We start from the raw sequence: 17645 nt of genomic DNA on the forward strand, positions 1-17645 counted from the left end.
TTTCTCAATGGGTCTCCGTGTAGCTCCGTGTAGCTCCGCCCCGTCACGTGCCGATTCCAGCCAATCAGGAGGCTGGAATCGGCAATGGACCGCACAGAAGCCCTGCGGTCCACCGCGGGTGAAGATCCCGGTGGCCATCTTCAGCAGGTAAGTAAGAAGTCACCGGAGCGCGGGGATTCAGGTAAGCACTCTCCGGTGTTCTTTTTTAACCCCTGCATCGGGGTTGTCTCGCGCCGAATGGGGGGGGGGGGGTTGAAAAAAAAACAAACCCGTTTCGGCGCGGGACAACCCCTTTAAAAATATAAGCCCTTACCTGAAAAGGAAAGATTTTAGTGTAAAAAAGAATAAAAATGCAGGCATTCTCTTCAATGGAGCCGCTGCTGCTACCGGCGACTCCATTGAAGACAATGGTCCGCTGGCACACCTGAATTCTTTTTCAGGGAAGGGCTTTACATATAAGCCATTCCCTGGAAATGAATTAAAAGTGATTTAAAAAACAAAAAAAATAGATACTCACCTCCCTTCAGCTGCCAGGGCACAGCCGTGTCTTCTCCTGCTGTCCCCTGCACTGTGGTGCTGAACTGCTGTCATTCAGCTGAGAGCTGCGCTGAGCCAATCAGAGGCAGCATTCACTCACCCATTCATGAATTCATGAATGGGTGTGAGTGAGATCTGCCTCTGATTGGTCAGGCTGTGACCAATCAGAGGCAGCTCATTCAGCAGGCGGGGATTTTAAATCCCCGGCTGCTGAATACTACTCACAGCTGTTCAGAGCAGTTCAGGAGAACTGCCAGCTGGCCACAGCTGAACTCCGTCTGCCGGGACTAGGTGAGTATATATATATTTTTTATTTTTACACATTTCTGGATGAATTGCAGGGAAGGGCTTATATATTTAAGCCCTTCCCGAAAATTCATTGTGCGATCGCTGGCAGCCCATTGCTTTCAATGGAGCTGCCTGTATTGCCGGCTCCATTGAATTCAATGGGCTAACATCGTTCTGCCGGGACAAGGTGAGTATATTTTTTTTTTACTTTTTACACATTTTAGGATGATTTTCAGGTAAGGGCTTATATTTCTAAGCCCTTCCCAAAAATTTATCCCGCGCTAGCCGGCAGCCCATTGCTTTCAATGGAGCCGGCTGTATTGTCGGCTCCATTGAATTCAATGGTCAGTGCTCGTTTAATCGAGACGAGCACCGCGTGGTGCTTGTCTCGAGTAACGAGCATCTCGAGCACCCTAATACTCGAACGAGCATTAAGCTCGGACAAGTATGCTCGCTCATCCCTAGTTTCCACATCTTTTACCTCCTCTCCCTTCTTTCCTCTCCTAGGACCTTTGTTTGATTTTTTGGTCGTTGATTGTTCTCTCCAAGGTTCTATCAGAGGATTCCACCTTTAACAAGGATATATGTGTTTTACTGTTGTTCACACTTTTCTTAAACAGAAACTGACATGATCTGTGATCCTTAACCCCTTGAGAACTGCCCTTTTTATCATTTTCAGTTTTTCCTCCCCACTTATAAAACTTCATAATTCTTATTTATCCATCAATGTAGCTGTCTAAGGGCTTGTTTTTTTTCAGGACGAATTGTATTTTTCAATGGTGCTATGTAATATACCACTTAACATACTGAAAAATACTTTTAAAAACCCTAAATGAAGTAAAATGTGGAAAAAGGCGCAATTCCGCCATCATGGGGGAGGGGGTCTTGTTTCTACAGTGTACACACTGCAGCAAAAATTACATGATAACTTTACTCTATGGGTAAGTATGATTACGATGATACCAAATTTATATACTGTTTTTTCGCTGTACGACTTTGAAAAAATAAAATATCTTAGGAAAAAAATTAAATTATTTCCTGCCGCCATCTTGTGACAGCCATAACGTTTTTATTTTTTTGGTGACATAGTTGTACGAGGGCTTGTTTTTTGAGGGACATCCAGTAGTGTCTATTGGTATTACCTTGGAGTGCATGTGACGTTTTGATTTCTTTATATAATATTTTTAATTGGAGATAGTGTGGCCAAAAATTATTTTTAAAAATCGCAGTTTTGACATTCTTTGGTTTTTTTTAATGACGTTTACCACATACGGTAAATAATGCATTACTTTGATAGATCAGGCTTTTAGGACGACCTCTGTTCATGCTGCTGGACATTAAAATTACATTACAATTTTGGATGAAGGGGACTCATTCTACTTTATAATAGCCGCAGCTCCATTTCTAGCAGGGTTAACATTTTTGGCCATAAAATTACACCAAAAGCATGTCAGTAGCCCTTACAGAACTGGAGCTACAACAGTTTGAAGTGGGTATGGAAATGCTGATCTTACAACTGTCAGTTTTCAGTGGTAGTGCAGAGGAGATAGAGGAGTTGAACGAGCTTGCTGCAGAGAACAGCTCTGCGATTCTCCTGTACATCTCCCTATCCCAAAGGAGGGGTGACATGAATTTTTGTCCGTGTTATCACCCATCAATCAGAGAGTATATTTGCTTTATGCTTGTCACATATGTTTTTTTTTGCCAAAAAGTGAGTGAAATGATGAGGACTTGCTCATCTAATCACTCCTATACACCGTTTAACCCCACAGATGCTGCATTCATTGCTGAATGTGGCATCTAAACATCTTTGAAAAAAAATGTAATAATATTTGCCCTTATATAAGGCTTTTAATATTGAAAAATTAAAAGAACAAAAAAAAATATGGCAATTATCATTGCCACATCCATTGCAACCTGTACTATAAAATATTACATTATTTATCCTGTATGGTAAATTCCATAAATTAATTTTTTTTTAAAAAGCGTAAAAATAGCCATTTTCTGTTCATCTCGTTTTCCTAAAACAGGAATAAAAATTAGTTAAAAAATCATATATAACTGGATATAGTACTAATAAGACTTAAAGTTGTCCCACAAAAAACAAGCCTCATTCTGCTCCGTCATTGCAAAAATATAAATACTCTGGTCCTGGAATGTGGCACTACAAGTACTATTGTAAAAAAAAAAGTTTATTTAGTGGTGTATTTGCAGTGCTGACAGCATGCACCTACTCAGCTGATTGGTCAGGGTCCTGAGTGATGGACCCCGGCCGATCAACTATTGATGACCTATTTTAATGATAGGTCATTGATAGAATTTCCCTGGATAACCTCTTTAATGCAAAGGTGGTAGAACATAATAAAACCTCTATAAATTTGGTGCTGTCATACTGGCGTATAAAATAATGGTAACGTAATAATTTATGCCACATTGGAACACCAAAATATAATTTGCAAAAAACTATACTGAAAATGCTTTTTCCATTGCCCTCAGCAAAAAAATTAAAATAAAATAATAAAACTTATTTAATACATTATATTATAGTAGTTGCTGAATTAATACCCAGCCTTGCGCATAATTGTTTCCTGCCTCTGCAGTGCGTTACGTACGCGAAGTCAGCCTCCAACCACAGGCCAATAAGTGGCACATTTAATTACAGCGTTCTGTTTCTGCTAATCTCGTAATACACCATGCTGAGGGGTAGGGGTAGGCCTAGAGGACGTGGACGGGGGCGAGGACGCGGAGGCCCAAGTCAGGGTGTGGGCAAAGGCCGAGCTCCTGGTCCAGGTGTATCGCAGCCGACTGCTGCGGGATTAGGAGAGAGGCAAGTTTCTGGGGTCCCCAGATTCATCTCACAATTAATGGGTCCACGCGTTAGACCTTTATTAGAAAATGAGCAGTGTGAGCAGGTCCTGTCATGGATGGCAGAAAGTGCATCTAGCAATCTATCGACCACACAGTCTTCTAGGCCGTCCACAGCTGCAACTCTGAATCCTCTGTCTGCTGCTCCTCCTTCCTCCCAGCCTCCTCACTCCATGAAAATGACACATTCTGAGGAGCAAACAGACTCCCAGGAACTGTTCTCGGGCCCCTGCCGAGATTGGGCAGCAATGGTTCCTCTCCCACCAGAGGAGTTTATCATGACCGATGCCCAACCTTTGGAAAGTTCCCGGGGTCCGGGGGATGAGGCTGGGGACTTACGGCAACTGTCTCAAGAGCTTTCAGTGGGTGAGAAGGACGATGACGATGAGACACAGTTGTCTATCAGTGAGGTAGTAGTAAGGGCAGTAAGTCCGAGGGAGGAGCGCACAGAGGATTCGGAGGAAAAGCAGCTGGACGATGAGGTGACTGACCCCACCTGGTTTGATAAGCCTACTGAGGACAGGTCTTCAGAGGGGGAGGCTAGTGCAGCAGCAGGGCAGGTTGGAAGAGGCAGTGCGGTGGCCAGGGGTAGAGGCAGGGCCAGACCGAATAATCCACCAACTGTTTCCCAAAGCGCCCCCTCGCGCCATGCCACCCTGCAGAGGCCGAGGTGCTCAAAGGTGTGGCAGTTTTTCACTAAGAGTGCAGACGACCGATGAACTGTGGTGTGCAAGGTTTGTTGCACCAAGATCAGCCGGGGAGCCACCACCACCAGCATGCGCAGGCATATGATGGCCAAGCACCCCACAAGGTGGGACGAAGGGCCGTTCACCGCCTCCGATTTGCACCACTGCCACTCCCACTGTGCCCCAACCTGCCACTAAGATCCAACCCCCCTCTTAGGACACAGGCACGACCGTCTCCCAGCCTGCACCCACACCCTCACCTCCGCTGTCCTCAGCCCCATCCAGCAATGTCTCTCAGCGCAGCTTCAAGCCGTCGCTAGCGCAACTGTTTGAGCGCAAGCGCAAGTACACCGCCACGCACCTGCATGCTCAAGCGTTAAACGTGCACATAGCCAAATTGATCAGCCGTATAGGCTTGTGGAAACGGAGGCTTTCAAAAACATGATGGCGGCGGCCCCGTGCTACTCGGTTCCCAGTCGCCACTACTTTTCCCGATGTGCCGTCCCAGCCCTGCACGACCATGTCTCCCGCAACATTGTACGCGCCCTCACCAACGCGGTTACTGCCAAGGTCCACTTAACAACCGACACGTGGACAAGCACAGGCGGGCAGGGCCACTATATCTCCCTGACGGCACATTGGGTGAATTTAGTGGAGGCTGGGACCGAGTCAGAGCCTGGGACCGCTCACGTCCTACCCACCCCCAGAATTGCGGGCCCCAGCTCGGTGCTGGTATCTGCGGCGGTGTATGCCCCCTCCACTAAATCTTCCTCCTCCTCCTCCAATGCAACCTCTACCTCGCAATCAAGACTTGTCAGCAGCAGCACGTCGCCACCAGTCGGTGTCGCGTGGGGTGGCAGCACAGTGGTGGGCAAGCGCCAGCAGGCCGTGCTGAAACTACTCAGCTTAGGAGAGAAGAGGCACACGGCCCACGAACTGCTGCAGGGTCTGACAGAGAAGACTGACCGCTGGCTTTCGCCGCTGAGCCTCCAACCGGGCATGGTCGTGTGTGACAACGGCCGTAACCTGGTGGCGGCTCTGCAGCTCGGCAGCCTCACGCACGTGCCATGCCTGGCCAACGTCTTTAATTTGCTGGTTCAGCGGTTTCTGAAAAGCTACCCACGCTTGTCAGACCTGCTCGGAAAGGTGCGCCGGGTCAGCGCACATTTCCGCAAGTCCAACACGGACGCTGCCACCCTGCGCACCCTGCAACATCGGTTTGATCTGCCAGTGCACGAACTGCTGTGCGACGTGCCCACACGGTGGAACTCTACGCTCCACATGTTGGCCAGGCTCTATGAGCAGTGTAGAGCTATAGTGGAATACCAACTCCAACATGGGCGGTGTAGTGGGAGTCAGCCTCCTCAATTCTTTACAGAAGAGTGGGCCTGGTTGGCAGACATCTGCCAGGTCCTTGGAAACTTTGAGGAGTCTACCCAGATGGTGAGCGGCGATGCTGCAATCATTAGCGTCACCATTCCTCTGCTATGCCTCTTGAGAAGTTCCCTGCAAAGCATAAAGGCAGACGCTTTGCGCTCAGAAATGGAGGCGGGGGAAGACAGTATGTCGCTGGATAGTCAGAGCACCCTCATGTCTATATCTCAGGAGGAGGGGGAGAAGCATGAGGAGGAGGGGGAAGAGACAGCTTGGCCCACTGCTGAGGGTACCCATGCTGCTTGCCTGTTATCCTTTCAGCGTGTATGGCCTGAGGAGGAGGAGGAGAATCCTGAAAGTGATCTTCCTAGTGAGGACAGCCATGTGTTGCGTACAGGTACCCTGGCACACATGGCTGACTTCATGTTAGGATTCCTTTCTCGTGACCCTCGCATTACATGCATTCTGGCCACTACGGATTACTGGGTGTACACACTGCTCGACCCACGGTATAAGGAGAACCTTTCCACTCTCATACCCGAAGAGGAAAGGGGTTCGAGAGTGATGCTATACCACAGGACCCTGGCGGACAAACTGATGGTAAAATTCCCATCCGACAGCACTAGTGGCAGAAGGCGCAGTTCCGAGGGCCAGGTAGCAGGGGAGGCGCGGAGATCAGGCAGCATGTACAGCGCAGGCAGGGGAACACTCTCCAAGGCCTTTGCCAGCTTTATGGCTCCCCAGCAAGACTGTGTCACCACTCCCCAGTCAAGGCTGAGTCGGCGGGAGCACTGTAAAAGGATGGTGAGGGAGTACATAGCCGATCGCACGACCGTCCTCCGTGACGCTCTGCTCCCTACAACTACTGGGTGTCGAAGCTGGACACGTAACGTGAACTCGCGCTGTATGCCCTGGAGGTGCTTGCTTGTCCTGCAGCTAGCGTCTTGTCAGAGAGGGTGTTAAGTGCGGCTGGGGGAATCATCACGGATAAGCGTACCCGCCTGTCGACTGACAGTGCTGACAGGCTTACACTCACAGGCTTACACTCATAAAGATGAACAAAGCCTGGATTTCCCCAGACTTCTCTTCTTCACCAGCGGACAGCAGCAGTACCTAAACAATACGTAGGCTGCACCCGCGGATGGAAGCATCGTTCTCTATCACCATAAAAAACGGGGACCTTTTAGCTTCATCAATCTGTGTATTATATTCCTCCTCCTCCTCCTCCTCCTCCTGAAACCTCACGTAATCACGCCAAACGGGCAATTTTTCTTAGGCCCACAAGGCTCAGTCATATGACTTTAGTAAACAATGTTTATACATTTCAATTCTCATTAAAGCGTTGACACTTGCACCTGAACCAATTTTTTTTTTAATGATTACATTTTTATTAGAATTTTTTCAAAATAAACAACATTTTACAGTTTTGAAAAGGCACCTTAATAGGTGGGTGATAGTCGTAGCGGTGTTGAAATTAGAACATGTACATAAACAAACGAAAACATATGTAAGTATAGGAACATATACAGGAAAAAAAAAAAAAAAAAAGAAAGAAACATCGGAGGTACATTTCCGTGTATAGGAAGGTGGTTGATTTAGGGTTTTGTTAACTGGTCATTTTGCTCTAGAGTGAATTCAAAATTTAAATGACGTAGCTGGAAGAAAGGAGGGGAAGGAAGGTGGAGGGGATAGCGATGTAAGATTACTTGGGGTATATAGGGGAGAGGGAAATCATTGAGTTATGGACATCTCCTTTTTGTCTATCCATCCCGGCCCACCAATTTTTATTTTAACTGGGCTGCCTCCAGGCCTAGTTACAAATTAAGCCACATTAACCAAAGCGATTAATGGGTTTCACCTGCCCTCTTGGTTGGGCATGGGCAATTTTTCTGAGGTACATTAGTACTGTTGGTACACCAATTTTTTTGGGCCCTCGCCTACAGTGTAATCCTAGTAATTTTTATGGGCTTCGCCTACAGCAAGGTGTTTGGAGTTGGCCTACACTTTTGCTACATAAATGTAACTGGGGCCTTGTCTATACTGCAACTACTGAAATGTGAAAGAGACTGTTATCTCCCTAAACTGCTGGAATGTTACTGTGGCCTGTCTTGACTGCTACTACTACTGAAATGGAAGTAATACTGTGCTCCCCCTATACTGCTGCTTCGGAATTGTTACTGTGGCCTGTCTTGACTGCTACTACTACTGAAATGGAAGTAATACTGTGCTCCCCCTATACTGCTGCTTCGGAATTGTTACTGGGGCCTGTCTTGACTGCTACTATTACTGAAATGGAACTAAGACTGTGTCCCCCCTATACTGCTGCTTCGGAATTGTTACTGGGGCCTGTCTGGACTGCTACTACTACTGAAATCGAACTAATACTGTGCTCCCCCTATAATGCTGCTAATAGTGATATGTTACTGGGGCCTGTCCCTAATGCTACCGCTGAAATGTTACTAATTCTGGGCTCTGCCTATACCGCTGCTAATGCTATGTCACTGGGGTGTGGAAACGGAGGCTTCCCAAAGACATGATGGTGGCAAGGCCATTTCCCTCCAACGCAGTTACTGTTAAGGTGCATATAACCACAGACACGTGGAGAGGACACGTAGTGCCTCAAAAACATCCCCCTCCTCCTCCAACAATGAAAACATTCTTGGCAAATACCTTTCCATTGGTCTGTCTGGTGGCAGTCCAAGAATTTCACCTTTACCGACACAACAAGAGAGCCCCCCCACCATCCCCCTACCACGGCCCACTTAATCCTGGCCACATTCCGAAAACCAACTAAATAAAACCGCGCTACTAGGTCCGCAGTTGCCACCACATTCCCACCAACGCGGTTACTGTTAAGGTACATATTACCAGTCTGACTGGGGCATGCACTGTGGGCCGAAGCACACCTGTATTGTATGTGACGTTAGCTCTGCTGAGCAGGGCACTGCAATGGGATACATTTATGTACCGCCGATGGGTTCCAGGGAGCCACCCATACTGTGGGTCCACAGGGACTTCACATTAGGGATTTGTACCTGCCAGTGTGTATGTATTTAAAACCCCGGTCAGACTGGGGCATACAGTGTGGGCCGAAGACCACCTGCATTTAATCGGACGTAACCTCAGCTGTGCTGGGCAATGCAATGGGATATATTTATGTACCGCCGGTGGCTTCCTGGGACCCACCTATGCTGTCGGTCCACACGGAGTTGTAACTGCATGTGTCTACTTATAAAGAACCCCAGTCTGACTGGGGCATGCAGTGTGGGCCGAAGCCCACCTGCATTAAACCTGACGTTACCTCAGCTGTGCTAGGCACTGCAATGGGATTTATTTATGTACCGCCGGTGGGTTCCAGGGAGCCACCCATGCTGTGGGTCCACAGGGACTTCACATTGGGGATTTGTACCTGCCTGTGTCTATGAATTAAAAACCCCGGTCAGGTTGGGGCATGCAGTGTGGGCCGAAGCCCACCTGCATGTAATCTGACGTTAGCTTTGCTGTCCAGGGCACTGCAATGGGATATATTTATGTACCGCCGGTGGCTTCCTAGGACCCTCCCATGCTGTCGGTCGGTCCGGCCGAAGCCCACCTGCATTTAATCTGACGTTAGCTCTACTGTCCAGGGCACTGCAATGGGATAAATTTATGTATAGCCGGTGGGTTCCAGGGAGCCACCCATGCTGTGGGTGCACACGGAATTCCCATTGCGGAGTTTTACCTGCCTGGGACTATTTATAAAAAACCCTGGTCTGACTGGGGCATGCAGTGTGGGCCGAAGCCCACCTGTATTTAATCTGACGTTAGCTCTACTATCCGGGGCACTGCATTGGGACAAACTACAGGAGCAATAAAGCGCTAATGAGACATGCACAGCTACACTAGCATAGGAGTCCGCTGTAGGCCCGCGATTGCTGAGGGTTTGTGCAGAGGCCTAGGTCCTTGGTGCAGTGAAAGTCCGCTTCCTGACTAGGATTGCTGAAGCTGTGGGCCGAGGCCTATGTTGTGGGCGCGGTGCAAGTCTGCCATGTTTGGCCGCTCAGATTAATTTTTTGTTCATGTCTTGGGCTTCCTAGGACCCCCCGATGCTGTTGGTGCAAACTTAGTTCAAATCGCGGTGTTTGACCTGTCTGGCACAAAGGCACTGACTGACTTGGGTAGAGGGCAGAGCGCTGACTGCTTTCCCCTTGCAGTGTGGATTGAGCTATTCGACACCTTGACAGAATGAATACTGTGTGGCACATGGATTCCCCATTGCTATGCCCACGTTTGCAGCTCCTGATGGAAGTGGCACAGGATTGGAGTTCTCATTGCTTCTGTACAGCATTGTGGGCTATCGCTCCGCCCCTTTTAAAGAGGGTCGCTGCCTGGCCCTGCCAACCCTCTGCAGTGTGTGCCTGCGGTTCCTCCTCATGGCAGACACACTTATAAATAGACATGAGGGTGGTGTGGCTATGAGGCCAGCGTGTGGCATGAGGGCAGCTGAAGGCTGCGCAGGGACACTTTGGTGTGCGCTGTGGACACTGGGTCATGTGGGGGGGTTGGGCAGCATGTAACCCAGGAGAAGTGGCAGCGGAGTGTCATGCAGGCAGTGATTGTGCTTTGTTGGAGGTAGTGTGGTGGTTAGCTAATGTATGCATTGCTAATGAGGGCTTTTCAGAAGTAAAAGTTGTTGGGAGGGGGGGGCCCACTCTTGCCGCTATTGTGGCTTAATAGTGGGCCCTGGGAACTTGAGATGCATCTCAACATGTAGCCCCTGGCCTGCCCTATCCGTTTCTGTGTCGTTCCCATCACGTTCTTGAATTTCCCAGATTTTCACAAATGAAAACCTTAGCGAGCATCGGCAATATACAAAAATGCTCGAGTCGCCCATTGACTTCAATGGGGTTCGTTACTCAAAACGAATAGAGATGAGCGAACGTACTCGTAACGAGTACTTACGCACCAGAGTACCGCCATTTTCGAGTACTTCAGTACTCGGGCGTAAAGATTCGGGGGGCGCCGGGGGGCGGGGAGAGGCGCGGCGGTGTGGGGGGGAGCAGCGGGGAACAGGGGGGAGCCCTCTCTCTCTCCCTCTCCCCCCCACTCCCCACTGCTACCCCCCGTGCCGCCACGGCGCCCCCCGAATCTTTACGTGCGAGTACTGCTGTACTCGAAAATGGCGGTGCTCGGGTGCGTAAGTACTCGTAACGAGTACGTTCGCTCATCTCTAAAAACGAACCCTCGAGCATCGCGAAAAGTTCGACTCGAGTAACGAGCACCCGAGCATTTTGGTGCTCGCTCATCTCTAGTTATGTCACTAAAGGGTTAAAAATGCACTTAAGGCGACTGAGTTCTGCAATACATATATATTTACTTGAGCCATAAATTCAAAATCTACAATAATAGTGACATTTTCAGGAGGGTTTTTCCAATTTTAACATGACTGTTGGGGGTTAAAGTTACATTTTAATTTTATTTTATTATGTATCAAATAACTTCATTTTAATGTGGAATTTCACAACACCAGAAGCAATAGTGTAAGCAAAGAGGACCAATTAGGATAAACACTAAGTGCTAAAAGATATTGTATGAACAATGGCAACATTTCTCTATTTTCAAAATGTAAAAGTTCTACACTGTGTTAAAAATTGTTATGCACATGCCATTTTTGTTTGTTTTTCCAAAACAGACAGTATGTGCATGGATTTTTTTTAATCCTCAACAGTTATATTACAATGTTGATATTATTACAAGTAGAAGTACTGATAATGGTAATGACTTTATTTATATTTTGAAATGAACGCAAAATATGTTGTTCCAAATTACACTCATTCTCAAAAAAAATCAAGCACCTAGAAGGAGTTGTTGTTTTGCTTCAAAACTCGGTATGCAGTTAAATCACAGGCAGATATACAAATGGTTACAGTTGTGGCGTGATTAGATGAACGTTTTTGCCATCTGAGGCCTCCAAAACCCACTTATTTATCACAAAGTGCCAACACGTCAGGGGGCGGGGCTTATCACGACGTATGATTTTACCCCCATCGTTCTAAAAAGGACAGGGCCACTTCAAGATAGACAGTGGGCAGATTCTGACTGCTTTTTGTAATGCGGAAATGCTTCAAAAGGTCCTCAGCGGAAATTTCTATCACAAATTCTGCAGCATTACCACATCCAAAAAGCAATCAAAATCTGCATGCTGTCTATTTTGACACAGCCCTGCGCATTTCCGCCACATGTAAACATACCCCGGCGGTAATAGTGACATCCCCCAGAGCGGCCCCCCCCAGTATAATAGTGACATCCCCCAGAGCAGCCCCACGGTAATAGTGACATTCCACAGTGGCCCCCATGGTAATAGTGACCCCCCCCAGAGCGTCCCCAGTTTAATAGTGAGACCCCACAGCGGCCCTCAGTATAATAATGGACAGCACTGGTCACTGAAAGCTGGTGTTGTGTCTAAAACTAATGATGTGCACAACTAAAACTAGTGCACAGTGTGGATCAGGCAGTACAAGAAGCTGGTTTAACAATTTTTGTTTCTCCAGGCATAGTTGCTTTAACTTGCTTTTCACACTTTATGCCCCATTTACATACAAGGATGATTTCTCAGAATTTGTTCAAAAGATAGGGAGAATGACAGTTTGAGTGATCATTTTGCATAAGCTGCTAATCGGCAATAATGCCCATTAGTAGCCTATTAGCTTCATTTGCATGTAAATGAGCCTCCCTTTGCTGTATGCCGATAGCAGCAGGTGGTCAGTTATTTGCATACATCGCCTTTGTTCTGCTGCGGGACAGCAGCGGAAAACAATGTTATCAGCGCTCACATGGAGAATCACAGCGTGCAGTCCCTGCTATCAGCTGCCTGGTTGAAGGATTGATTTTAAACTCAACATAAAATCATCATTCAGCCAAAAAGCAAACGATTGTAGCATTTACGATACTTATCACTCAAAAGACATAATTTGAGCGAATTTTGAGCAATAATTGTCCTGTGTAAATGGGGATATAGATGTGTTTACTTCATGACCAGTAATTATCATACCTGTTGTCAGAACCATTCTTTTTAAAATACTACAGGTATCCAATGGATGTGTCAGCAAAATTTTAGGACGCTATTACCAGACTGGTTTCGTTGAGCCTAAAGCAATGGGAGGAAGCAAGCCTAGACTAGCTACCCCGAAAGTGGTAGAGAAGATTGCTCAACTTAAGTGGGCACATCCATCCATGTTTGCTTGGGAGATTCAAGAGAGATTGCTTACTGACAAGATTTGTTCTGAAGACAAAATTCCAAGTGTAAGTATAAACGACTATAAGCAGATAAAACCACAGAATATGCTTTTGAGACACTTTCCATATTCCGTTACCATTTACATTAACCTGTGTAAATAAATAAGATTATCTTTTTATTCTGCATTCTTAAGTATGAAAAGTTTCAATATCATTTAAGTACATTTATTTGTATAACTAAATCTTTGATGCATTTACATACAATTCAGTATATAAAATAAATATATACTATAAATATATATAGATTGAGTCTTTACAGAGCAAATATCTAAGAGTACTTTTACTCGTAGCGAGAAATCGTTCCTCCTACAAACGAGCAAATAATTATACAGTTTACTTGTTCACTTGGGAGGTCAGTTTAAACATAGTAACATAGTATCCTAGGCTGAAAAAAGACTCATGTCCATTCAGTTCAATCCATTCCCCCTCCCCCTACCCAATGTTGATCCAGAGGAAGGCAAAAAACACAATGAAGTAGAAGCCAATTTCCCCCATTTAGAATAATTCCTGGATCAACAACCCATCTGAAGTAATCAGTGATTATAACATGTGATATTGGAACACTCAAGAAAGGCATCCAGGCCCCTCTTAAAGAGTTCGCCATCACCAAGTCTTCAGGCGAAGAACTCCATAGTCTCACTGCTCTTACAGTATCTACTATGTGACATTTATAATATTGGTGGCTTTTTATGTGGTAGAGGGGCCTTTGGGCACCAGGGCCTGTTGTGACTGCTACCTCTGCACTCCCTGCTACACTGCCGAGATGAACTTTTACATTGACATATGGTTGAAGACACAGAAGTTTTATCCAGGGGTATAAATCATCTGGTATGTGTCAGGATTGTCAGTAGAATTGTCTGATGCCATTGAAACAAAGGCAGGCATTTTCTATACATTTTAGAAAGGTTACTAACAATAAGACAAATGGAATTGTAGTTTCAATCTAGGAAGAAGATTAACCTATCAATTATGTTTGTTAGTTATAAGTATTCAAGAAATACATATGTGTGTGGTTAAAATAAAGCCACATATACAATAGCAATCTCCGCAGTATAAATCAAATTAAATACACATTTTTAGAATCAAAATGAAGCAATTTGCTCCAATTATATGGTGTCTGATGTAATTGTGTAATTACTTACAGAGTAATAATGAGTCAGACTTGGATAAAACAGTTCTACAATACAAAATACATATTATTTTGTGAGTACCATTATGAAGATAATCTCTTATGAATATATGAAGGGCTGTCACAGTGCAGAGAAATCAGTCCTATTATCATTTGCAAAAAAAAAAAAAGACTAAAAACAACAGGATGAAACTGAAAGAAATGAAATACGAATGAGATATTAGAAAAAAACCTTTCTACAGTAAGGGTGATCAATAAGTGGAACAGGTTACCATGGGAGGTGGTGATTTCTCCTCCAATGGAAGTGTTCAAACAAAGGCTGGACAGACATCTGTCTGGGATGATTTAGTGAATCCTGCACTGAGTGGGGGGTTGGACCCTATGACTTTGAAGGTCCCTTCCAACTCTACCATTCTATGATTGCAAAGTAGTTAACTTAATCAAGTTTCATTTTGATAACCTGAAGCTAATACAGGCACAATTCTAACTAAGTTAGATGACTGAAGACAAATGAAATGAAGCCTACTTTGCATAAGCATCCTTAGTAGTGATGAGCGAGCATACTCGCTAAGGGCAATTGCTCGAGACAAAAGGTTCGGGTGGCGGTGGTGGGCAGGGAGCTGCAGGGGAGAGCGGGGAGGAATGGACGGGAGATCTCTCACCCTCTCTCCCTCCTGCTCACTGACGCAACTCACCGCTCCCCAGCGCCGGCACCCGAACCTTTTGTCTCAAGCGGGCAGGTACTCGCTAAGGGCAATGCTCGCTCGAGCAATTGCCTTTAGCGAGTATACTCGCTCATCTCTAATCCTTATTACTACGCAATAATTGCTGGTTACACTGGTGTACTTTCTTCATTTCAAACCACATGTTCATCAATTGGTGTTCAGATTATTGATAACGTGTTGGTAACATTATGTCTTTTAAGGTGTCATCAATAAATAGAGTGTTAAGGAACCTACCGTTGAACTTGAACTTTTCTTCTTTGGAGCCATCTAGTCCAGGTGAGCTTATGCTTTCATAACATAACTCATAAAACAAAGCAATAATAATTAGAGATGAGCGAGCGTACTCGGAAAAGCACTACTCGCTCGAGTAATTTGTTTTATCCGAGTATCGCTGTGCTCGTCCCTGAAGAGTCGGGTGCCGCTGCGGCTGACAGGTGAGTCGCAGCGGGGAGCAGGGGAGAGCGGGCGGGAGAGAGGGAGAGAAAGATCTTACCTCCGTTCCTCCCCGCTCTCCCCTGCAGCTCCCCGCTCAGTGCCGGCACCCGAATCTTCAGGGACGAGCACAGCGATACTCGGATAAAGCAAATTACTCGAGCGAGTAGTGCTTTTCCGAGTACGCTCGCTCATCTCTAATAATAATTGATAAACACAACAACCTAGATTAGTAATTCTTCTGTTATAACAGTAAATTAACTACTATTAATACATAATTAATCAAATAAATAAATAACTGACTAAATTATAATATTATTTACTACTAAACAGTAAAGGCACCCTTCCACTGCAAAAGTGAAAGAAGTTTTGTTTAGTAGAAAATATTGATCAGAAATGTGGCTGGGTTGTGTCCAGATGTACTACTTGGTTTTTTTCTCTTCTCTGTGGCATAGCAACCTGCATAATATTAGCAGTAAAATGCAGTATTATGTGTGCAATTGAGTATTTACTGCATTTTTTTTACGCATCCCATTCACTTTAGTGGGTGATTTATGCATGACATGCATTAAAAATGTCAAAAATAGGACATGCTGCGTGTGATCTTGTGCGCATAAAATACGCAGCACAAAAATGCTAGTGTGGGAGGCTCTATTGAAATACATGGAGATTTAGTTCTGTGTTTTACGCGTGCGTAATATGCAGCAAAAAATATGTTCGTGTGAGAGTGGTCTTAAGGTGTCCATATAACTTTCGGACAAGTGACTCTTCATCTGACACCCGTCTCCAGCAGCTTACCTGTACGCACGATCTGCCCATCTAAACGACTGCATGAATGGTGATATCACTGCTAGTTGTTGGCACTCGTGCAGAGAGTTTACACAGACAGATCCTCGCTGACTATCGCTGGCTTCTCACTCAGTGCTTCACATTCTATCAGCAGGGTCTAAGTGGGGCAGAATTGAGATTTTCTGTAGCTTCCAGGTTTACAGAACCAAGACACTAATTAGAGCAGCATTATGCAAATACACACAGTAATACATACACACATTGAATTACTAAAAATGCAGTTCCTTAATATAATCTCTAAAGTAGCTATAAAGTGGATATGCCTCAATTGAATATCGCAGTGTAGAAGCAAAGAGACATATCCCTCATTTATAAGCTCCAACAATTCTTCAGCTTGTTCCTGCTATAAAATCTAAGTGAAAATGCTAATTTGACAGAACTTGAAAGTAGCACAAAAATCAAGGCTTATACACTTATATGTAAGTTTGTCTTATTGTGTGTAATAAGAGTTACATTATCCATGGATTACAGGGAATATATACTGTATTTTTCGCTCTATAAGACGCACTTTTTTCCCCTCCAAAGTTGGGTGAAAAAGTCAGTGCGTCTTATAGAGCGAACGTGCCGAGATCAGACCCGGCCGGAGCTGAAAAGGATCGCAAATCCTTCTCACTGTGCTGCCGGCCGTTTTCATACAAAGCCGGCACAGCAGTAGAGCAGAGCGGCCGCACAACAGCTGATTTCTGGTGGTGGGGGAGAAGCAGGGAGCAGAGCGGCCGGTAAAACAGCTGATTGCTAGGGGCAGGGGAGGAACAGGGAGCAGAGCGGCTGGCCTGTACAGCAGCTGATTGCTGGGGGCGGGGGGAGGAGCAGGGAGCAGAGCGGCCTGTACAGCAGCTGATTTCTGGTGGCGGGGGAGGAGCAGGGAGCAGAGCGGCTCGTAGAACAGCTGATTGCTGGGGGTGGGGTGAGGAGCAGGGAGCAGAGCGGCCCGTACAGCAGCTGATTGCTGGGGGCAGGGGGAGGAGCAGGGAGCAGAGCGGCCGGTACAACAGCTGATTGCTGGGGGCAGGGGGAGGAGCAGGAGGCTATTGTACAGACAGGCGGCTCCTGCTATATTATTGCTGACAGTGTGATAAAGATAGCAGGTCCACTCCACACCAGCACCCACACAACAGCTGATTAGTGAGAGGGAGCTGCTGCTCCCCCCTGCCTCAGCAGTCAGCTGTATGTACAGACACTCTCACATCTGCAAGCTACATAGGAGAGGGAGAGGGAGAAAGAGCTGCCTGTATTGTGTATATATTTGTGCCTAGTTATGCATAACCATAATGATACATGCCATGCAGGGTTCCTGGAAAGTTGGGTGACAACTAATGGAATCATTACATTGTCACTCAGCTCTTCTAGGATCCCGAATGCCAACTGCAGAGTTATGCAAGCATGCATAGCACATGCATTGCCATAACTATTCAATGTGGGATTCAGGGTTCCTGGAAAGCTGGATGACAAGTAATGAGATCACCATTACATTTATACTCAGCT

At 46.0% G+C, this 17645-nt stretch overlaps 1 protein-coding gene across 1 annotated transcript in view; it reads left to right on the forward strand.

Annotated features, from left to right (window-relative positions):
• The window catches only part of PAX4 (paired box 4), a 67796-nt gene that overhangs the window by 24332 nt on the left and 25819 nt on the right, over positions 1-17645 (forward strand). The window contains exons 3-4 of the mRNA XM_066589323.1: positions 12816-13031; positions 15080-15155. Of these exons, the coding sequence (XP_066445420.1) occupies positions 12816-13031; positions 15080-15155 (292 nt within the window). The remainder of the gene's footprint in view (positions 1-12815; positions 13032-15079; positions 15156-17645) is intronic.

Source organism: Eleutherodactylus coqui, chromosome 2, assembly GCF_035609145.1.
Source record: "Eleutherodactylus coqui strain aEleCoq1 chromosome 2, aEleCoq1.hap1, whole genome shotgun sequence".
Lineage (NCBI taxonomy): Eukaryota > Metazoa > Chordata > Amphibia > Anura > Eleutherodactylidae > Eleutherodactylus > Eleutherodactylus coqui.